Source organism: Pseudonaja textilis, chromosome 4 (genome assembly GCF_049901715.1).
Source record: "Pseudonaja textilis isolate UNSWEBS1 chromosome 4, rPseTex1.2, whole genome shotgun sequence".
Classification (NCBI taxonomy): Eukaryota; Metazoa; Chordata; class Lepidosauria; order Squamata; family Elapidae; genus Pseudonaja; species Pseudonaja textilis.
In genome coordinates this window covers 93,013,783-93,037,263 of record NC_141993.1, presented here as the reverse complement: position 1 = coordinate 93,037,263, position 23,481 = coordinate 93,013,783, and the positions used below count along the sequence as shown (strand labels likewise).

At 51.4% G+C, this 23,481-nt stretch overlaps 1 protein-coding gene and 1 pseudogene across 3 annotated transcripts in view; one reads left to right on the top strand and one right to left on the bottom strand.

Moving 5' to 3' along the window:
* The window catches only part of FGF12 (fibroblast growth factor 12), a 176,512-nt gene that overhangs the window by 110,183 nt on the left and 42,848 nt on the right, over nt 1-23,481 (top strand). For all 3 annotated transcript variants that reach the window (XM_026722965.2, XM_087933750.1, XM_087933749.1), the window contains exons 2-3: nt 872-982; nt 6,311-6,414. In XM_026722965.2, the coding sequence (XP_026578750.1) occupies nt 872-982; nt 6,311-6,414 (215 nt within the window). The remainder of the gene's footprint in view (nt 1-871; nt 983-6,310; nt 6,415-23,481) is intronic.
* Nucleotides 4,254-4,357, bottom strand: LOC148125954 (U5 spliceosomal RNA; annotated as a pseudogene).

Below are 23,481 nucleotides of genomic sequence, written 5' to 3'. Positions count from 1 at the left end.
ACGTGAATTGGGACTCTTGAGGGCCCAGCGTCCTGTGAGAATCCAGAAGCGGTTGAATGCCAGGAATGGCAGGTGGCTCTTACCACGGAGGCGCAACTGCTATGAACAGGAGCAAAATAGCCTCTGCCAGGGGGTTACGGCCTGTCAGCTACCAGCTACTCCAGCAGCCAAATCAGAGGAGGAGGAGGAGGAGGCGGTGGGGGAGTCAGGGCCAGCATCAAGGCAACCTGAGAGCTTCAAGAGGGAGGAAGGAATGGAGTTAGCAGAGAGAGAGAGAGAGAGAGAGGCGGAGCCTGGGCCGTCCGTCAGCCCTCAGGTGGAGAGTTAAGAGCCTCCAGGTCTGGAGGTGGCTGATGAGGAAGAGGAGGAACATCTGGGGTCCAGGGCCTGACGCTCAGATGTGCAGAGGAGAGGAGAGCAGTGGAAATCTATGGGCCGGTCCTCGGGACGGAAGAGCCACTGCTGCTAGCAAGGCCCCACCTGAGCTCTGGGGATCAAAGGCGGGGGGCGGAGATGAATAGGGGTGGCAGACAAACTATTCCTCTTCCGGACGGACTTCTTAGTCTGCGGTGAGAGAGAAACTTTTCGCCGGGGCTCCTAAAAAAGGAATCTCCTGAGTTCATTTTGGAGGGTTTGTCGTGTTTGGGGAGCCGGGTCAGAACTCAGGGGCGGCTTCCCTCCTGGCCAGGCTGACCTTTGACCCTTTTGGGGAAAGCCATGGGCAGGATTGGTTCCCTTCCACCGGCATCTCTCCCTGGTGGTACAAACGTTTGTACCTCTGTGTGTGTGTGTGTGTGCGTGTGTGTGTGTGTGTGTGTGCAGGTGCATCCCTGGCCTGACCCGAGGCTCTTGCGCTCCTCTCCCTCTGCAGAACCCCAGCTGAAAGGGATCGTGACCCGGTTATTCAGCCAGCAGGAATTCTTCCTTCAGATGCACCCGGACGGAACCATCGACGGGACCAAGGACGAAAACAGCGACTACAGTGAGTTTCTTCCTCCGCAGCCACCACCGCCCGCCCCCCGCAAGAGGCTCGGGGGCTTCGGGGTTTCCTTCCCCCCCTTTTAAACAAGGAAGGGGCTCAAGGGGGCCCAAAGGCAGCTGCTGCCGGCCGGGGGATCAGCGCCTCCCCTTTAAACAAACCAACCTCTCCGGCCTCTTGAAAGAAAAAGTGCCGTCTGCTTGGCTCCTCCGGGTCGGAGCAGCAGGGGATTCAGGCGGGGAGGCCTTGGCTCTGACGACGGACACAGTTGACCCCTGACCGTATGTTGCTAAGCGAGGCATTGGTTAAGGGCCTTCTGCCTCACTTTACGACTTTTCATGCCACAAAGAATCCCTGAAGTTATTAAATTAGTAACCCCCTCTCCCTCGGCTGATGGTGTTCCCTAGTTGGGTCATGAAACGTCTGCAAGAAAACCACCAAGCTCTGAGAGCGCCAAGGACCCCACAGTCCTTCCTCCTCCTCCTCCTCCTCCTCCTCCTCCTCCTCCTCCTCCTCCTCCTCCTCCTCACAAACCCCACTCCCTTCTAGCATTGATGAAGTTACCTAAATGGGTCATGAAACGTCTGCAAGAAAACCACCAAGCTAAGATAGCACCAAGGACCCCACCATCATCATCATCATCATTATTATTATTATTATTATTATTATTATTCTTATTCTTATTCTTATTCTTATTCTTATTCTTATTCTTATTCTTATTATTGTTGTTGTTGTTGTTGTTATTATTATTATTATTATTACTTCTTCTTCTTCTTCTTCTTCTTCTTCTTCTTCTTCTTCTTCTTCTTCTTCTTCTTCTTCTTCTTTCTTCCTCTTCCTCCTCTTCTTTCTCTTCTTCCTCTTTCTCTGCCTCCTTCCCCTCCTTCTCCTTCCTCCTCCACCGCCTCACCCTGATTGCCGCTCACGTGGGGACTGCAGTCTGCGTTCCTCGTGGTGTCCCCAGGAGCCGCTGGGAAGCCCCCCCTGGGCTGCCCCCGATCCCAAAGGAGCCGGGACTCTCCTGGAGCTGCTTCGCCGAAGGCTCTTCGGGCTGGTCCAGAGCTTCCTTGGTGTTGTCGGCCGCAAAGACGGTCCCCCCTCCTCCCGGCCCTCCCTCCCCCAGCCAAGACCCTCCCTTCGCTAAGTGGCATTTAATCCCGGTGCCTGCTTTAATTGATCTGATTTATGAGGAGGTCCAGCTCTGGGGGGGCTTTTCTCCCCCCCCCTTTTATTGCTTTTGGCGGGGCATTTAGCCTGACAGCCTCCTTGTTAATTTTGGGTTCTCTGCACTCTCCTCCTTCTCGTATTGGAGGGGGGAAGGTGGCTGTCAGGGTTTGGCTTTTTTATTTTTATTTATTTTCCCCTTAAATTGGGCCTCCAAGTCTGTCTTCCCTCCCTGGAAACGGAGCCTTGCTCTTCACTGGTCTGTCCTTGCTTTCTTCTCCCTCCGGTCTGGCCCTGGGGCACCGCCTGCCTTTTGGATCCCAAGGCCGTGAGAAGTTTTGTTTATTTATATCCCTTTCCTATTTTTATTTTTTTTCCCCCCAAATAACTCCAACATATCCGACCTCCCTCCCTCCTCCTGGTTTCCGTGCAACAACAACCCTCTGAGGTAGGATGGTCTGAGAAGGAACAAATGGCCCCAAGTTGGCTTTCATGCCTGATTTGAACTCTGAGCCTCCGGGTGATCGGCGCAGGCGCCCAATGGGTTTCAGGCCTAAGGCGGGACTAGAACTCCCCTCCCCCTGGCGATTGGCCCAAAGTCACCCAGCCGGCTTTCCCAGCTAAGTGGGGCCACTAAAGTTTCCCAAATTCACTTGGTACCCCAGTTACAACCCTGTTTGAAGCTGGATCCTCCTTTGGTGATGGGAACTTACGCTATAATTACTGCATAGGTGGACATATTCTAAATCATGACTTAAAATAACGTTATCGTCTCTTTGAACATACACCGATCGACGTACATTGAAATGAAATTTCGTTGCATCCAGCTCTCAAAAGGGTGTCCATCTCTAATATACCCTACATGAACATGAACTGCCCCCCACAAAAAAACTATGCATGAATCCACATATCCACATGTTATGACTCCCCTTCAAAATTCCAAAGAACAAAACAGAAAGCAGCCGTTTCAAAATTAAATCAAACAGGAAGAAGTCTTACAAGATAACGGCTGGCAGAAATCTCAGTCCACAGCATAAATCTTTACTCCGTCCGGCAAAACAGTCCTGGCAATAAATCTCAAGTCTCAGAGCTTCTTGCTGTGAGGTCCTCACTCAATAAGTCACTTTATTCCTAGCAAATTGTACCAGCCCAGCTGTGTCCTTTTATACTCATTGAGGCAACGTGCTAATTTACTGACTCGCCCTCCTCCTTCGTTCCAGCTGATTTTGCCTTCTCAACTATCTTCTGTTCCTTACATTTAACCACAAATTTTCCAAGTTCTCATCTCCACTAGAAGACTCTCTCAAAACTTCCCTGTCAGCCATTCCCGGCTGTTGATCGGATAAGGAACCAGAGGAGGTCAAAGGTCCTGACAATTCTAATACATCAGGTCTGTCGTCCTTTGTCACGTCCATCTCCTCATCCTGGTTACCAGTCCAATCACTGAGCCTTGCCGGCTCATATTTTTCTGCCATGTCCTCCTCACTTGAACTCATATCAGTCACAGGAGCTGAATCCAAGCCCGGAGCCACAACATCCACAGATATTATTATATGACACAGAGCAACAACACAGTCTAGTGCAGATGTATACATAGACTTGGCAAGAAAAGCGAGTCTTGCAAGCTGGGTGGGGGGGGGGGATTCAGCCGGTTCAGACTGGTTGAGGTGAGCTGGTTGTTCCGGTGATTCCTTGGCCCCACCCACCTGCCCGCCCCCTGCCCTTGACCGTCCTATATCTCTGTGTTTTGCATCCCAGCTGTGCCATGCCTCAGCTGTTTTACTCACCGGGGCCGAAGCAGAAGTTTTAGAGCTGAAAATTTTCAAACATGCACAAGCACAAAGTGCGCATTGGATGCACACTCACTGAACTGGTTATTACATTGGTTCAATCTCACAAGATGGGCAACTTTACAACTGGTGGACATCAGCTCCCAGAATTCCTCAGCCAGCAAAACTTTACAACTTGTGGGCGTCAACTCCCAGAGAACTCTGGGAGTTGACGTCCACAAGTTGTAAAGTTTCCCATGTCAGAGACCCCTGGCCTAGGAATCAAAGCAGTTACAGGATCTGGTAGTTCTGCTATTAAGACTTGGAAAGCTTATATAGGTAGCCCTACTGAAGCCGGGCCTCCCAAAATTGGTATAAAACTCACAAAAGTTCCTCTCCACGGAAATCTTTGGGAAAAGGCGAACCTGAAGAGGAACCAGACTACTAACCCTGGTTGCTGACTCTAAATTTGGTGGGCTTTAGAAATGGCTTGGAAGCCACAGCACGGACCAAACACAGCTGCCAGATTGTTGTCTGTCCAGTCCGGCCATCAAGCGAGAGGACCCGTTGAGGGGTTCCCCTTCTGAGGGATGTGGAGCATGGACCTTCTCTCTCAAACTCTCCGTTTCTGGGGCCCTTTTTGCAAAGAAGTTGAAGCCATTTCCTGCTAACCCGTTTTGGGTCTTTTCATTCATCCAGGGATGTCCTGGATTATATGGCTTTTAATGGAGTGCGAGGATTATTTATGGGCACTGCTGTGTTCTTTTCTGCCTATCCCAAATCCAACCCAAACCCCCAAAGTAGAATTGGAGTGTGCTATCCATAGCATCAAAGAAATAAGAAAAAAAATATGAACAGGTGGTAGCCAGAAAGTAAATAGGGAGAATTCTGCCAATTTTACCTGGTTTTTAGAAATGCTTTTATTTAAAGATACTTGAAGACAAAAATAAAGTAGAAAGAATAGGATAGGATAGGATAGGATAGGATAGAATTCTTTTATTGGCCAAGATGATTGGACACACAAGGAATTTGTCTTGGTGCAGATACTCTCAGTGTACATAAAAGAAAAGATCCATTCATCAGGAGTCAAGAATCATCAGGTACAACACTTAATAATAATAGTCAGAGGGTACAATAAGCAATCAAATCATACTAGGAAGTAGTCAATATAAATTGTAAGCGTCCAAGTGACAAAGTTACAGTCCTACAGTCACAAGTGGGAGGGGATGGGTGATCAGGAGTGATGAGAAGATTAACAGTAATAGTAGTGCAGACTTTGTAAATAGTCGAACAGTGTTGAGGGAATTATTTGCTTAGCAGAGTGATGGCACTTGGGAAAAACTCCCCTTGTGTCTAGTTGTTCTGGTGTGCAGGGCTCTACAGCATCATTTTGAGGGAAGGAGTTGAAACAGTTTATGTCCTGAAACAGGACGTGAGGGGTCTGTAAATAGAAAGGGAGTTGAAAGAGAATTCTTCAAAGATTTGCAAAATACCAACATGCAGACAAGAGTTTACAAACTGCAAGTCACTGGGAAAGGTATCCAAATAACCATACATCAGGCATAGCACTTTAAAAACAGCAATTCCAGGGGTTCTCATCCTGTGGAGGGGCCACGATGTCATCCCAGTGGGGGGGGGTCCCCGAACTCTTGAAGAAATGCTACGATTTAAATGTCAAGTGAAATCCTGGGGGTCCGTGGTTACAAAAGGTATTTAAAGAGGATCTGTAGTGAAGGAAAGATTGTGAACCACTCTCCTATTTGAGTCACATCAGGGGGTTGACAAAAAAAGGGCCCATAATATATGAGAATTTCTAATTAATCTAAAACGGTTCATCCTTCATGCTGCAGCCAGCCAGACAAAATTCTAATGTTGTAAAACCTTTTCTGGAACGAAACCTGACACTTTGGATGTTCCAGGTGGCTATGGGCAATATTAGAATCCATAAATTATTTCCAAATTCGGTTAGGGTTAGTACAACTTTCCAAACTTGGACCCTTCAAGATAGGTGGTGTTTTTCTCTCAGAATTGAGAGAAATCATGCAGGCTGGGGGATTCTGGGAGTTGTAGTCCACCCATATCAAAGCATTCTGGCTGGGGGATGCTGGGAGTTGAAGTCCACAGGTCTTAGAATGGCCAAGATTGGACATCCCTGCCTTAGGTGGTCTCCTTCTTGAGCAACTGGTTAGTCTAGAAGACCTCCAAGGTCCCTTCCAGCTCTGTTATTCTATGATTAATGACTCTCTGGCCGTTTCTAGTTTGCCTGGGAACCTTCTCCTGGTCACGAAAGTGCCGGGATTGGCTCCTGAGAAGCCATGCTTCCTGCCTTGGGATGTGGGGAGGGTCTCCTCGGTTTTTAGCCCCAGACTCATGGATCTTTCCCCTCCTTCTCTTCCAGCCCTCTTCAACCTCATTCCAGTGGGGCTTCGTGTGGTGGCCATCCAAGGTGTGAAGGCCGGCCTCTATGTGGCCATGAATGGCGAGGGGTACCTCTACAGCTCTGTAAGTGTCTCTGGGGGCTTCTCCTTTTGAGGGGGGGGGGTGTCTCTGGGAGGGCAGACTTTTTGGAGGGATTGCATGAAAAAGTGGCTTTATTTGAGGACATTGGCGACATCTGCAGGTTGCAAAGTTGCCTTCAGGACTGGGAAGTGTTGTATTTCCCCGAAAATAAGACGCTTACATTAATTTTTGCTCCAAAAGAAGAATTCGGGCTTATTTTCCAGTTAGGTCTTATTTACAGAGAAGCACGGCACTAAATGTGTCTGTCTGGCTGACCATCTTAACTGGGGCTTATTTTTGGGATAGGGCTTATGAGCATCTGGGGAAAAAAAATATCATGCTATGTCTTATTTTCAGAGAACTACAGTAGGTTGACAGTATTCAGCGTATGGAGGCTTGGCTATCTGAGTCAAGTGAGGGCTTGTTGAGGAAACATCGAAACTGATTGTTCCCTTGAATGGACTTTTCTGGGATGGATGGTGGGTGAGTGGACACCTTGGCCGGCATCGTCCAGATGTCTTCAGAAAGGCCGATTGGGAGGCTTGAGATTGTGAGCAAAATGGCTGTTGGTGGCATACACACCGGTGTGAACCTGGTTCCCTGCAAACAAATGGGATGTTTGTATCCCGCCTCCTGGTCGGGTGTGTGCTGAAAGTGGCCCTCAGGTGGCCTTGTACCTGGATGGTGGATGGATCTAGTGCTATGGCCTGTCAACCGCCAGCCCCTCTGGCAATTGAATCAGATGAGGAGGAGGAGGACGAGGCGTGGAGTCAGGGCCAGCTCAGAGCAACCTGGGAGCTCCGAGGGGGAAGAGGGAAGAGCTAGCAAAGAGAGAGAGAGAGACAGAGGTGGAACCTGGGCCGGCCGTCAGCCCTCAGGTGGAGCATCAAGAGCCCCCAGGTCTGGAGGTGGCTGATGAGGAAGAGGAGGAACAGCCGGGTCCAGGGCCTGACGGTTGGATTTGCAGAGGAGAGGAGAGCAGTGGAAATCTATGGGCCGGCCCTCGGGACGGAAGAGCCACAGCTGCTAACAAGGCCCCACCTGAGCTCTGGGGATCAAAGGCGGGGGGCGGAGATGAATAAGGGTGGCAGACAAACTATTCCTCTTCCGGACGGACTTGTTGGTCTGCAGTGAGAGAGAAACTTTTCGCCGGGGCTCCTAAGAAAGGAATCTTCTGAGTTCACTTTGGAGGGTTTGTCGTGTTTGGGGAGCCGGGTCCGAACCTCTTGGTTAATATTTTTTGTTTGGAGTGGTCAGGAGCAAAGTGTGAGGGAAAACGGATGTGGGGGAATTGAGGACAGGGGAGAAAATTACAATAAATGTTCACTTTTGCTCCTTAAAGAGGCTTAGGAAAGAGTTTGGGAATTTCCTACTGAAGAGTTATTTCAAATAAATTGCAGGTTGGTCCTTGACTTATAATGGTTCATTTACGGACTGAAGTTACTAGAAAAAAAGTGACGGATGGCCATTTAAGACTTACGACGGTCGGAATTCAGGCCCTTGGCAACCAACTCATATTTATGACGGTTGCAGCATCCCAGCGTTCTGTGATCCCCTTTTATGACCTTCGGATAAGCAAAGTCCAGGGGAAAAGCAGATTCACTTAACAACCGTATTCCTAACAATTGCAGCAGTTCACTTAACAGCTATGGCAGAAAAAGGTCTTAAAATGGGACACGTCTCGCTTAGCCACAGAAATTGTGGTCATAAGTCAAGGGCTATCTCTACTTGCCCGGCCTTCAATGCCTTCGATTGGCTGGAGGGAACCCATCTCTTCTACGGAGGGGTTTTTAAAAAATGATTTTTGGCAGACATTTCGAGACGGAGCGCCCTCGGCCTTGCATTGTTGTTTCCGAAAACTGGGTCTGCTTTGCTGCAAACAGATCATTCCCTGTCCTGCCCCTGTGGGAGTCTGACTCCGCGGGAGAGGAGGAACAGCCGACGGGGAGGGGAAGTGTGACTCCGGAGGTTGTGGAGGAGGCTGGGGAAGGGCACAGACCGGCTGGGCATTCAGAGGAAGACCCAGGCCCATCCCCTCTTCATCCTACGGCACACAGGGAGGAACGGAGAAGGGAGAAACGTGAATGGCGCTCCTACGGGGGAGGAAAGGGCCCTGATCTCCTTCATGGGCTGCAGCTGTGAGAACTGGTTAAAAGGACGGACGTGCGTATGGGCCAGTGCTGGAAACAAAGCATGGAAATATCTCTAGTCTGTTGTTCCTCTCTGAGTTTGGCGTCCTTCCCAGTGTGTATTTCGATATTTGTGAACATCTTCAAGCCCTTATCCTGCCCTGGTTCAGTGTGGTTTGTGTTGTTTTTGCTCTTTATAATTGACGGGCATTTTTAGTTCAAACGGCATTTTCTCCTTTTCGTAACTGTTTGTGGGGGAGTTTTTTTTTGTCTCCACTCGACGATATTTGGAGCTGTGAAGCCAAGCGAAGGAATAAAAGGGGCTTCGCCTGTTTTGGGGACTGGGTTAATTTTGTACCCCACCCTGGGTCATCCGTTCCCCCTCCCTGGCATTCAGTCTTGGCACCAGCTTCCTTTGGAGTAGACTGCTGATAATGAAATTATTTTAGCGGAAACAGTCTTGGGCATGGAAGAGAGGCCAGTTGGAAACTCGGTTTTTCTTTTACCCCCCAAAGAGGTGGAGAGTTTGGGGAAAGTGCAAAGAAGAGCAACTAAAACTCTGAAAGGGCTGGAGACAAAAAAACCTACGAAGATGTTGGCAGGATTTGGGGATCTCCAGTTTCATGAGAAGAGGCACCAGGGGGGACATGACAGCATCTTCCAGTATTTGAGGGGCTGCCCCAGAGAGGAGGAAGGGGGGGGGGTGTCAAGCTATTCTCCAAGGCCCCAGAAGGCAGGAAAAGAAGCAACGGATGGAAACTAACCAAGGAGAGGAAGCGACCTGGAATTCAGGAGCAATTTCCTGACAGGGAGAAGGATTGACCAGTGGAGTGGACGTCTTTTCCAAGAGGCAACCGGACTTTCTGGTTTCTCCTCGAAGACATTTGGCTTCTCATCCCCGAAGCTTCTTCAGGGTGACCTGGAGGACGGAGAATCTCCCTAGACAGCAGAACGGAAGTTGTGGGTCACAAGGGAGGTTTTGAAGAAGAGATCAGACAGCCACTTGTCTGAAATGGTGTAGGCTCTTCTCTTTGAGCCGTGGGTAGGACTAGAAGACCTCCGGGGTCCCTTCCGATGGAAGCCTCCGCTGGGACAGAGAGGACTCAGGCTGCAAAGGAGCAGGAAGGTTGCAAGGGAGAAATTTTAGCTCTGGGTTGCACTTCAAAGGGAAACGGCGCTTATGCAGAAGTCTCGCCCCCGCCAGAAGCTCTAAATAATGTCTCTGTGCGTGTGTGTGTGTGTGTGTGTGTGTGCGTGTGCGTGTGTGTGCGTGTGCAGTCATCTCTTTTAAATAGCTGCTGGTCCCAGGGGAGCGTTTGCATCTCCCCTTCTTAGCTTTTCCTCCTTTTATTCTGCTGCATCTCCATGCACGAAAATAATCGGCAGGGAAGGGAAGGGAAGGGAAGGGAAGGGAAGGGCAGGGCAATGGGTTTGGAGGGTGGTGGGGAGAAGGGGAGGCAGCTGCAGCTCAGCCAAAGGTTTTCCCGTCTCTTGCCGGTGTCAGACCTGCTTTGCCAAGGGTGGCTGCGGCCTCACTCCTTCCGCGACTTCCTAGATTGTCCCCGCTGTCACGAAATTCCCCCGTGGTCCCAGTTTCCTTCTCTCCGTGGTGGGTTTCCCTTCCTTGCTCTGTGGGAGAGGCTGGCTGGCAAGGGGAGGCGGCAGCTGTCGGGCGCCAGGAAAAAATCCTGGATGGTTTCCCCAAGATTTTGGCAGGCGAGGCCTCCTTTGGTCCCCTTGGAAAGCAACATTTGGAGCCAGGAAAGAGGCTCCTGTCTGGGCACTGGCAGGTTCACCCAAGCTCGCCTCGCCTCCCACTGCACTGTCCTTCAACACCAGGGGAGGCCAAGCTAGCCGCCTTCAGCCAGGGTCCCTCAGCCTTAAGATGGGTGGACTTCAACTCCCAGAATCCCCCAGCCAGCTTTGCTTTTCTGTTTCTTTCTTCCTTATCCCCCCAAAGAAGAGATATTGCGCCGGAAGGGATTGCAACAGAGTTCAGCTATGCTGGCTGAGGGATTCTGGGAGTTGGAAGTTCCCAAGTCTTCAAGTTGCCAACTTTGGAGACCTCCTTAAAAGTCCACAAGTCTTAAAGTTGGAGGCCCAACGTTTCCGTTGCTAAGTGAGGTGTTTCTTAAGCGAGTTTTCCCCCATTTTGCAACCTTTCTTCCCGCCGTTACTAAGTGGATCATCGCGACTGTTAAGTTAGAAACACGGTTGTTAAGTGAATCCGGCTCCCGCATGGACTTTTCTTGTTGGAAGGGGATCGTGTAACCGACCGTCATAAACACGAGCCAGTTGGCAAGCGTCTGAAATGTTGATCATGTGGCCACGGGGATGCGGCAACGGTCGTAACTGCAAAACACGATCCTAAGGGACTTTTTCAGTGCTGTTCTAAGTTTGAACAGTCACGAAATAAAGTCAAGGGCGGCTCGTACAGGAGATTTGTAAGTTTCACTGTCCCGATTTGGGCAGGGATTCCTCTGGAGGGAGAATTCATCTTCCTCTGCCGGAGCCATTTCCGCCCCCCGTGCTCAGATTTTTTCGGCATTTGAAGGAGCCCTTTTCCAAAAAGAGCTTTCTTTGTCCTGACGTAGAGCGGAAGGAACAGGCCAGCCTCCCAACTCACCAACTCCAACCCAATAAACTCGGAGACAAACAATTCCTCAAAAGTTCCTTTTTTATTAGAGTTGTTGTTGTTAAGAGTACGAATAGAGTTCCTATTAGAGTCGCCATATTGGCACATCTAACGGACGTGGTGGCTCAGGGCCCAAGGCGCTGAACTTGTCGATCAGAAAGGTCGGCAGTTCGGCGGTTCGAATCCTTTGCACCGCGTCACGGAGGGAGCTCCCCGTTCCTGGTCCCAGCGGCTCCTGCCAACCTAGCAGTTCGAAAACACGTTAAAAACAGTACAAGTAGAAAAATAGGGAGCCCCTTTGGTGGGAAGGGAGCGGCGTTCCTCGATGCGCCTTCGAAAGGCGTTTAGTCTTGCCGGTCACATGACCACGGAGACGTCTTCGGACAGCGCTGGCTCTTCTTCGGCTTTGTAACAGAGATGAGCAGCGCCCCCTAGAGCCGGAAACGACTGGCACAAATGTGCAAGAAGGGGAACTTTAACCTTTGACCTTTTTATTGGCACATCTGGGAAAACCTAAATTGGAGAGTTTTTCCCTTCCCCAAAGAGAAATCAAAGATCCCCACCCCCACCCCTGCCCCCACCTTTCCACCCCACGGCCCAATCAAATCTTCGTCGCAACTGGAGCCCTTCTTCCAGTCACTCCCCTCCAGGTGCAGGGCGACTTGTCCTTGACTCTCAGAAAAAAATGTTGTTGTGTCCTCTGCCCCAGTATGAAATCAACAATGGCCTCCAAGGCTGACACGCTGCTGTTGTGCCGTTGTGCCGTTGCGTGTGACGTTCGTTCCCATCCCTGTTTGTGTCCAGTCCCAGAGGTCGAAGTGGTGCCGGGCTTCTTCACCGCTTCCCTTTCTTACGCCCAAAATGCCTCCAGGTCAAAGGCCGAAGCAGATGGCTTCATAAATTCAGCCTTTCTGTCTTACAAGCGGTAGCTGAAGCAACTTGCGACCAGAATTTCTGTCGCTAAGCAAGGCGGCTGTGTGCCTGATTTTACACCCTTTTCTGCCCCTCTTGTTAGGGAACGACTGCCGTCGTTGAGATGAATCATGTACGGGGAATCCTCGAGTTACAACCACAATCCAGCCCATTACGGATGTTGCTGAGTGAGACTGTTGTCAACTTAAGTTTTGCCCCATTTCCTTGCCCCGGTTGTTAAGTGAATCATTGCAGCTGTTCCATTGGGAACACGGTCTTTAAGTGATTCCACAGTTTCCACTGCTAAGCAAGGCAGTCACTGAGGAAGCTTTGCCCCGTTTTACGACCTTTTTGCCACCGTGATTAAGTGAATCACTGCAGCTGTTATGTCAGTAACACTGTTGTTAAGTGAATCCGGCTACCCCCATGGACTTTGCTTGTCAAAAGGTCGCTAAAGAAGGACACGTGACCCCGGGACACTGTGACCGTCATAAATGGGAGTCAGTGGTCTGATTTTTTTGTTCAGCTGACCACAGGGAGGATGCAGTGGTCATAAGGGTGAAAAACAGCCCCAAGTCCTTTTTTTTTCAGTGCGTTTAGAACTTCAAACGGTCACTAAATGAATGGTTGTAAGTCAAGGACCACCTTGTACTGGGAAAAAGGCAACTATTTTTGTCTTATTTTCCTTTCCTTCCTGGAAGCAGCTGGGAGGGAGTCGCTTAAGTACCAGCCTATAAATTTGGACCGATAAAGAAAGAAAGTACTGTAAAATTAAAAGTCACAAACGCCCAAATCCCAGGCAGGAGGGTCTTGCTCAGCTCGTCGAGAGACCCCCTTGGCGCTCTGTGTATTCCCAGAGGCTCCCTGTCAATTCAGAGTTTTGCAGTAGAATGGAACGAAGGGGGGCTGGAAGGGGCCTTGGATCAGCAGGAGACCCGGTGCAAGTTCAGACCGACGGCTGTCCGGTCTCTTCTTGAAAACCTCCAGTGTTGGAGCTCCCACAGCTTCTGGTGGCAAGCGGTTCCGCTGGTGAATGGTCCTCCCTGTTGGGAAGTTTCCCTTTTGGTTCCAGGTTGCTTCTCTTCTGAGTTTCCCATCCGTGGCTTCTTCTCCAGCCTTCGGGGTTTTGGGGGAATCGCTTGACACCCCGCTTCCTCTTCTTCTTCTTTGGGGGCAGGTTAAAAGGATGGGGGACAATTCGAATCGCCTCTCCCCGTTTCCCCCTTTGTCCTTACCGAAAAAAAAAAAAATGTTTTCTTATTACGATGGATCCACCGACAGGCCTTTTTTTTAGGGGTGGGGGCAGTGGAAGGGGAAACTCCCCAATACTTTATTCCGTTTCCAATCTGGGCAGATTTGGGGCAGGTGGGCGGAAGGCGAGGCCCCCCCGCTTCCAAGGGTCTCCGCTGCCCCTCCTTCTCTCCAGGGAGGATCATTGCTGCAGTGAGGAAGGTGTGGATGTGGAGGCTCACAACTCTGCAGTCTGCCAAGCCATCCCTCCTCTACCCCCTCCCTTCCCCCTTCCCCCCCCGTTTCAGTCGGAGAAGTGCTGTATAGCTCGGTAATTGGTGATGGAGAGATAGAATTTTCGGCTGTAATTGTGCTCCGTTTCCCAACGCCGGCTTGGCAACTCGGGATGTCAAAACCACACAACACCCCCACAACACCCCCAGGCCTGAGAACCCTCTAACCCCCGTTCCCACCCCCACCCCCGTTTTCCTCCGAGATAATAAAGACCGGAGGCCTGAGAACCCTCTAACCCCCGTTCTCCCCCGACCCCCGTTTTCCTCCGAGATAATAAAGACCGGATAGTCTCCTTGCAGGGAGCTGCTCCTTCCAATGTCTCTTGCAGCAACCCCCCCAAAAAAAAAACAACCCCAGATTTCGGTGGCACCTAAAAGACGAATCCAACGATGACCGAAGAAGCTGATCTCAGTCCGCTTGGTTGGGGGAAAAAGAGACATCCAGGAAAGGCCAGGCTATACAATCCATCTCCCTGGCGTGAAGGTGCCCCCAGACATGTCGATGGCTGTAGAAGCGGGAGGAGGAGGCCAGCAGCCCTGAAGGCCACAGTGACAACCTCTTGGAAGGAGGCCAGGTGTGTCTCTCAGGTGCTATTTCTCCCCCTCTTCCCCCCAGGTAGCTGGACTTCCTTTGTTTTCCCTTGAAGACGTTTTGTGTCTCATCCAAGATGGGATAAAAAGAGAAACGGCTTCAAAGAAAGAACAAACGGAAGTCGAGTCGCCTCTTGGAAAAACGCCTTTGGGACAGACCCGGATGGCCGAGACGCTCCGTAGATGACAAGAAAAACAGAAGAACAGAGTTGGAAGGGACCTTGGAGGTCTTCTAGTACAGCCCCCCTGCTCAACTGGTCAATTCTTCTACCCGTCCTCTAAATTCTTCTCATTTCCTCCTCCATTCCAGGTTGGGTCTCTCCTTGACTAGTGTCAACCTGGTACTTCTTAACTTGCTCTGAGGCGCTTTGGAGAAGAGCCTGACCCCCCCCCCTCTTCTTTGGGGCAGCCCCTCCAATATTGGAAGGCTGCTATCCTGTCACCCCTGGTCCTTCTCTTCACTAGGATGGACATAACCCCATTTTGCAAGCCTTCTTCATATGTCTGTGGAGATTTTTCCCTCATCCGGGTCATGGTTATCTCAAAAGTGCTTTTTTTTCTAGAGGCACCTCGACTTCCTGGGTTTTCTCTTGAAGAGGCGTTTTGCTTCTCCCAGAAGCTTCTTCCGCTCTGACTGGATGGTGGAGAATACAAATCCCCACCATCCAGTCAGAGCGGAAGAAGCTTCTGGGGGAGAAGCAAACGTCTTCAAGAGAAATCCAGAAAGTCCAGGTGCCTCTAGAAAAAGCACCTTTGGGACATTCTTCCTATGTTGGAGCCTCCGAATCATCTTTGCGCTCTTTCTGGGGTCCCAGCATCCTTTTTGTATCGTGACCACCAGAACTAGGTACAGATGGTCTCCGTAGTCCATCCGCTGTGCCTTTTGGGTCTCCTTCCCAAGGAAATGAGACTTTCCCCTTTGAAGGAGCTGAAGACGCCAGGCTGGGCTGCTAAATGTTCTTTCCTGCAATATTCTAGCATCGGCAAACCCCGATTCTACTTTTGTAAGCTGCGTTTGGTTTGTGGACGGAACAACTGGGCCAATCTCTGCCTTCCCCTTCGGGAGAGAATTGGGGCTTCTACGCGTCGCTGCCTCGTCGATCCGTTTCGTGTCTGTTTGAACTGGGAACCTTGGCAGCAAGCCAGGTTAACTTCCTGACCCTCCTGCAAGCGGTTTTGGTTTACCTCTGCGAAGCAAAGCGGTTTTTAGCTTCAGGAAGAATCTCGTAACAGTTTTCCCTCAGATCTGTGGCAGAGCCAGAAAGCCAGCAGAGGGACTGGCGCCTTGGAAAGCTTCTGGCTTTAGGAGGAGGTTGAAGGGAGTCGCTCCCAAGTTGAGTCGGCTGGACTGAAGGTCAGCCCGGCCCATTGGCACACGGCGGGGGCTTCTCAGGAAACCGGGGGGCTCCAAAACACCATCCTGGGTTGGCGGGGCCACTTTGCACCCGGGTGGTTACAGGAGAAAGGCCGTTTACGGGGCTAGGAAATGGAAGACTGTCTCCCACCCAAGCTACAGAAGCTGTTGAATCACCAGGAGACGGGGAGTTCTAGTCCCGCCTTAGGCATGAAAGCCAGCTGGGTGACTTTGGGCCAATCACCAAGAGACGGCGAGTTCTAGTCCCGCCTTAGGCATGAAAGCCAGCTGGGTGACTTTGGGCCAATCACCAGGAGACGGGGAGTTCTAGTCCCGCCTTAGGCATGAAAGACAGCTGGGTGACATTGGGCCAATCACCAGGAGACAGGGAGTTCTAGTCCCGCCTTAGGCATGAAAGACAGCTGGGTGACATTGGGCCAATCACCAAGAGATGGGGAGTTCTAGTCCCGCCTTGGGCATGAAAAACAGCTAGGTGACTTTGTGCCAATCACCAGGAGACGGGGAGTTCTAGTCCCGCCTTGGGCATGAAAAACAGCTAGGTGACTTTGTGCCAATCACCAGGAGACGGGGAGTTCTAGTCCCGCCTTAGGCATGAAAGACAGCTGGGAGACTTTGGGCCAATCACCAGGAGACGGGGAGTTCTAGTCCCGCCTTAGGCGTGAAAGCCAACTGGGAGATTTTGGGCCAATCACCAGGAGACAGGGAGTTCTAGTCCCGCCTTAGGCAGGAAAGCCAGCTGGGTGACTTTGTGCCAATCACCAGGAGACGGGGAGTTCTAGTCCCGCCTTAGGCGTGAAAGCCAACTGGGAGATTTTGGGCCAATCACCAGGAGACGGGGAGTTCTAGTCCCGCCTTAGGCATGAAAGACAGCTGCGTGACTTTGTGCCAATCACCAGGAGACGGGGAGTTCTAGTCCCGCCTTAGGCATGAAAGCCAACTGGGAGATTTTGGGCCAATCACCAGGAGACGGGGAGTTCTAGTCCCGCCTTAGCTATGAAAACCAGCCAGGTGACTTTGGGCCAATCACCAGGAGACGGTGAGTTCTAGTTCCATCATAGGCATGAAAGCCAATTGGGTGACTTTTGGGCCAATCACCCAGCCCAACCCTCCTCAAAGGGTTGTTGTTGTGGGGGGAGAAATAGGAGGAGGACCGTGTGTTGGACATGTTTAGTGCCTTGAAGTCATTTGTAAACCCAATAAGGGTGGGATCTAAATCCGACGCATAAATAAGACGAGAGCTCAGGCCGGCTTCGTTGCTCTCTCTCCAGCTTTCCTCTTGGGGCGGCTCTCCTCGCCCGGAGGACGGGGTGGCGTTGTTGGTGTTGTTTGCGGGGCTCAGTTTGCAAGATGAATCAAGCGCCTCCCCCAGTCCTGTGAATATTGCAATGCCTCCTCCCCCGCTTCGCATTTGGAGAAGCCTGCAGCCTCCAGCACCGAAAGTAGGTCTTGTTGATCGCGGGAGGATGTGCTTTTAATGAAACGGAACTCGATCCGGATGCCCGTTCAGAAGAGTTCTTCAGAAATATCGGCCTTTTCCGCCCTTCTTTTTTTTGAAGACCAGGGTTTCCAGTCTTCTGGCTCTTTGTTACTTTGTTGGCCAAGGAAAGTTCGCCGGGGAACCATGATAAGGCACCAAAAACCAGATCGAGGTTGGTGCAGAGACCAAGTTTCCCCCTGTTTGCATTTTCCCTTTGAGAATATTTATTTCAACTGTGAGTTGGGTAATGTGGCGACGTTCCCCTGGGAAGCTTGGTGTCTCTCCGTGTTATTCACCTTTTGGGCCATTGCTTTAATTTTTGTTTTAAATGATGCCAGCAGTCAGGAACCGCTTGCTGGATGCGATCCAATCTCAGCCGTTCGTATCTGCATAGACTTCGGAGACTCTTTGTAGCTCAGGGTTGAGCTGTTGGGGTCCTGGGGGGCCCCTGAGCTTGGTGGGTTTCCTGCAGGCGTTTCGGGACCCAACGGTTCTGACCGAGGCTTCCCCAACAGCACGAAGCCGGCTCCTCATCCCGATAAAAGCCTTTTATTGAGTTTACAGTGAATTCCTCTCCAGCCAAGTCCTGGCCAACAGTCTTTCAAGAGAGTCCACGATTACAGGCCTTTACCAGGCTGGGAGAGTTGCCAGGCCGGTGTCTTTCAGACACCACACTGTAGGAGGAATGCAGCACCAGATCTTCACCCAAATGAACTAATTGTCTCCCGCAAAGCCCACTCCCCTTGCGCTACTCTTTATGCCCTATGGGAGGGGCCATTCATCATCCACTTGAGCCTTTACTCCCGAGTCAACCCTTGTTCCTTAGCTGTTTCCTTCATCTGGCAGCTCTGTGCATGCGCACACTGGGAACAGGCTCCAGCTGCTCTTCTTCCCCACTGATCTCCGACCCCGAAGGCAGCTGATAACTGTCGGACGGCCCTGGCCCCATCTCTGCCTCCGGTGCAGAGCCCTCGTCCGAGCCTTCCCCAGACTCCAGGACTGGCCCAGGTTCCTCCCCAACCTCCTCGCTGTCCCAGTCTGCTGCCAGTTCTGCTGGCCACCGATGGGCCATAACATCATCCGCCATCCGCTGATTTGCTGGGAAAACGACAACCCCAGGATCCCCTAAACGAAACTATAAACGAAAGGAAGCCATGAAAGCGCAGAGTTTATAAACCGAGTTTATGGCTTGCTCTGTCCGTGTGGTGGGTGGGAGTGGAACTACTGTACACAGGAGTGGAGCTACCAAGAACAAGGTTAACAACCTTGTTTCTAATTTAACAACTGCAGTGATTCCCTTAACAACGGTGGCAAGAAAGAAAGGTTATAAAACGGGCCAAACCTCACTTAACAAACACTCTTGGTTAGCAATGGGATTTTTGGCCTGTATGTCAATGGGGAAGTCAGATTCTCTGAACAGTCTAAAGTGAATTAAAGTAACTGCAGTGATTCACATAACAAAGGTGGCGAGAGAAGTCATAAAATGGGGCAAAACTTAACAAATTTAGAATAATAACAGAATAACTGAGTTGGAAGGGACCTTGGAGGTCTTCTAGTCCAACCCCCTGCTCGGGCGGGAAATCCTATATATTTCTCACGTAGTAATACAAGTTCTGGACTCAATTGTGGTCATAAATCGAGGACTTGCCTGTATGTGAGAGAACATGCCCTCCCTCTGGGTCAAGATATAGTTCCAATTCTTTCACTCTCTTCTCGCATTGGCTGGGAATCTTGGATTGTGGTTGTGTCAGGCAAGAGAAGGCAACAACTTCCTTTTCTTTTGTAGGACAATTGTATGTTGATGATCAAAGCCAAGTAAGTGTATCAGAGACGTAAACAACAACAAAAATTGATTTAATCCAGGGGTCTCCAACCTTGGCCACTTTAAGACTTGTGGACTTCAACTCCCAGAATTCCTCAGCCAGCAAAGCTGGCTGAGGAATTCTGGGAGTTGAAGTCCACAAGTTGTTGTGGTTAGCTGGCAGCAGGTGCAGATGGCTGAGGAGAGCGAGGACTCAGATGAGGAGCCAGGACCCTCAGGGAGTGGACTGCTGCCTTCAGAGATTGTGGGGGGCTGGCAGCAGCGATGAGGAGGTTCCTGAGGAGCCTGTGCCAAGTGCGCGTGCACGGAGGATTACTCGGAGGAAAGAACAATTACAGCAGCACAGGCGACTCGGGAGTAAGGCTGCAAGGTAATGGCCCCTCCCTCAAGAGGATAAAAGCCAGGTTTGGAAAAGTGTTCTTTGCAGCCAGCAAAGAAGCTCTGAAGCTCAACTGGTGGACATCTCAGTCCGTGTTTGGAGATTCTTGTAAATTAATTCTCATCTCTGGGTTTTTAAGCATCATTGACAGACAACTTGGCAAGGCTCTTTCTTGTCGGAGCTAATTAGGGGAAGCATCCTTTTATCTATAAAGGAACAGAATTCATTATTAAACCTTACAAGGTGGGGGCTGCTGCCTTTGTCTGTGTTTGCTCTTTCGGAACCCGGTTGGGTCAGAACGCAAGTCTTAAAGTGGGCAAGGTTGGAGAACCCTGATATAATCTGTCCTCTCTGATGCCTAGCAGTGAATACACAGAAAAGATGAAATGCTGGATAATTTCTAACCTGGTTGCTCTGTTTTGCGACTGTTTTCCTTCTGGTGAGGGGTGGGGAATGGGACTGTGAGCACCGAGAGCGGGGACAGGGCGGCGTCCTCACAGCTCAAACTAGGTTTGATGGCCTTGCAAGGTTTGTAGAGCTCAGGCGCCACCCGCCTCTCTCCTAAGGGAGCTGTCTTGTTCACATCAAGTGCAGCAGTCCTCCAGTTACGACTGCGAGGCTCTTGCTAAACAAGAGCGTGGTCGGTAGGAGGAGGAGGAGGAGTGGCAGAGCCTGGGAGTGGAGGAGTTAAGAGAGGAACCAGCCTGGAATCCCTGCGTCGCCACAAACGGACTTAAGTCCGAACCCTCCTGAGTTCTGCTAGCCCAGCACTGTGATACAGGTACTCCTCGACTTACAACCGCTCGTGTAGTGACTGAAGTCACAACGGCAGTGAAAGAAGGACCCCTTTTTGCACGCTTGCCATCCCCATGGCGTGGGGAACAACCCGCGGGATCCAAATCCGGATGCTTGTCAACTAGTTCACATGGACGGTGGTCGCAGCGTCCCTGGGAGGTCATGGGGCTTTCCCCCCCGTTCTGCAACCTTCTGGCAAGCAGACTCAACAGGGAAGCCAGCCTCGCTTAACGACTGTGTCAGTAACTGCAGGGATTCCCTTCGTAAATGTGGCAAGAAAGGCCGTAGAATGGGACACAGCTCGCTTAACACATTTCTCACTTTGCAACGTGTATTTTGGGCTCTGTTGCGGTTGTAATTCAAGGACTGCTCTGTGTCATTTGAAACACTGTTGTGTAATCCCAGTGTGGTCCTTCCAGAGCCCCCTCAGTCCTTCATCCCAACCTTTTTGGGGGACCAGCGTCGTTTCCCCTTTTTTCTGTGGCTAAGAAGGCAGTTCTTGAGTTTTGTCCCGTTTGACGACCTTCCTCGCCACAGTTGCTAAGCGAATCCCTACAGTCGGTATGTTACTGAGTTGGTTGTAAAGTGAATCCTCGCCGTTGACGTTGCTGGTCAGAAGGGGGATCACATGGCCCCCAGGGGACCCTGCAATGGTCATAAGTCTGTGCCAGCTGCCAAGCCTCTGAATTTGGATCACGTGGGCCCGGGAGAGGCTGCACCGGTCCTAAGTCATGGTTTTTCCAGTGCCGTTGTAACTTCGAACAGTCACTAAATGAACGCTTGTCGGTCAAGGACGACCTCGTAGGCAGCGCTTGCTGAACCCCCAAATGTGCATTATGATCAGCTAATCTATCCAGTTCCACGGATTGGCAGGCAATATTTATCTTCCCAAAATACCTGCGATAAGTAGCTAAACACTACAGAGGCTTCCATACAAAGCTTCTTTGTTGACTTATAGCAGGCCTCCTCAAGCTATAACTCACAGTTACGTTGTGATTCATCTAATGTCCAGCCTTGGCATTGTCATCTTCATAGTGTGAAAAGATAGTTTCTCTTCATCCCATAACGGTACAGCGAGGGAAGACTCCAGCACGATGCTGGATCCAGGTAAGAGTGATCAAAACTCCCCCCCCAGCCCAACCAGAGGTCAGTTCAGTGACCCATCAGGATTACCAATGAGACCCCATGACATGAACTACATCTCCCATGAGGCATTCCCTTAAAGGGACAGCCCTCATTCCCAATCTAACTATATACTGTCCAACCAGCAGCACAAGAAGGAAGGGATGGTTTTGCGTGTACAACCTAACCCCGCAGGTGAGATCTGTGAAGCTTTGCATGTGCCTGCTGCTTGGGCTGTGGCCCCGTACCAGGCAGTCCGTGGGGCTTTGGGCTTCCATGACTGTGGAGCTCACAAACACGAGATCATGAGGACTGGTGCCCAGTTACGTTTCCCCGTACGATTCTCTGGTTTTAAGCCAAAGTCTTACCTGTATACCTTTTGCTTCTTTCGAACTTCTGGGCGAAGGTTACCCAGTTAGTGGTAAAACTATGTTCTGAAGTTGTGAAAAATCTGCTCTCAAATAGTATCACGGGGCACCCACCAAATCTAGCTTCTAGCACTGATGTTGTTACCTAGTTGGGTCATGAAACGTCTGCAAGGAAACCACTAAGCTCTGAGAGCACCAAGGACCCCACAATAATCCTCCTCCTCCCTCCTCCTCCCTCCTCCCCTCCTTCTTCCTCCTCCTCCTCCTCCTCCTCCTCTCCTTCCTTCCTCCTCCTCCTCCTCCTCCTCCCCTCCTCCTCCTCCTCCTCCTCCTTCTTCCTCCTCCTCCTCCTCCTCCCTCTCCCTCTTCCTCCTCCTCCTCCTCCTCCTTCTTCTTCCTTCTCTTCCTCCTCCTCCTCCTCCTCCTTCTTCCTCCTCCTCCTCCTCCCTCCTCCTCCCCTCCTCCTCCTCCTCCTCCTCCTTCTTCCTCCTCCTCCTCCTCCCTCCTCCTCCTCTTCCTCCTCCTCCTCCTCCTCCTTCTTCTTCCCTTCCTCCTCCTCCTCCTCCTCCTCCTCCTCCTCCTCCTCCTCCTCTCCTCCTCCCTCCTCCTCCTCTTCCTCCTCCTCCTCCTCCCTCCCTTCTTCTTCCTTCTCTTCCTCCTCCTCCTCCTCCTCCTTCTTCCTCCTCCTCCCTCCTCCCTCCCCTCCCCCTCCTCCTCCTCCTCCTCCTCCTTCTTCCTCCTCCTCCTCCTCCCTCCTCCTCCTCTTCCTCCTCCTCCCCTCCTCCTCCTTCTTCTTCCTTCTCTTCCTCCTCCTCCTCCTCCCTCTCCTCCTCCTCCTCCTCCTCCTCCTCCTCCCTCCTCCTCCTCCTCTCCTCCTCCTTCTTCTTCCTCCTCCTCCTCCTCCCTCCTCCTCCTCCTCCCTCCTTCTCCTCCTCCTCTTCCTCCTCTTCTTCTTCCCTCCTCCTCCTCCTCCTCCTCCTCCTCCCTCCCTCCTCCTCCTCCTCCTCCTCCTCCCCTCCTCTCCTCCTCCTCTTCTTCCTCCTCCTCCTCCTTCCTCCTTCTCCTCCTCCCTCTTCCTCCTCTTCTTCTTCTTCTTCCCTTCTCTTCCTCCTCCTCCTCCTCCTCCTCCTCCTCTTCTCCTCCTCTTCCTCCTCCTCCTCCTCCCTCCTCCCTCCTTCTTCCTCCTCCTCCTCCTCCTCCTCCTCCTCCTCCTCCTCCTCCTCCTCCTCCTTCTTCCTCCTCCTCCCTCCTCCCTCCTTCTCCTCCTCCTCTTCCTCCTCTTCTTCTTCTTCCCCTCCTCCTCCTCCTCCTCCTCCTCCCCTCCTCCTCCTCCTCCTCCTTCTTCCTCCTCCTCCTCCTCCCTCCCCTCCTCCTCTTCTTCCTCCTCCTCCTCCTCCTTCTTCTTCCCTTCTCTTCCTCCTCCTCCTCCTCCTCCTCTTCTCCTCCTCCTCCTCCTCCTCCTTCCTCCTCTTCTTCTTCTTCTTCTTCTTCTTCTTCTTCTTCTTCTTCTTCTTCTTCTTCTTCTTCTTCTTCTTCTTCTTCCTCCTCCTCCTCCTCCTCCTCCTCCCTCCTTCTCCTCCTCCTCTTCCTCCTCTTCTTCTTCTTCCTCCTCCTCCTCCTCCTCCTCCCTCCCTCCCTCCCTCCCTCCCCTTCCTTTCTAGCACTGATAATGTTACCTAGAAATGTCTGCAAGAAAACAGCCCAGTTTGGAGAGCCTCAAGAACCCCCCATTTCAGCCGGGAGCTTCGGAGGGTCTCTTCTAGGGACCTTCAGCTGGGACATCCAGCTTGAGCAAGGATTCAACTCCCACTTAAGCCGTTTTAGGCAGCGAGCAGGTGGATTTGACAGCAGGAGAACTGGAGGATCCGGAGGAAATCCGTGGGGGAACGGATGTGCTCCAGGGTGTCCTTGTTCCTAGGAAGACATAAACAGCCCACCTGGG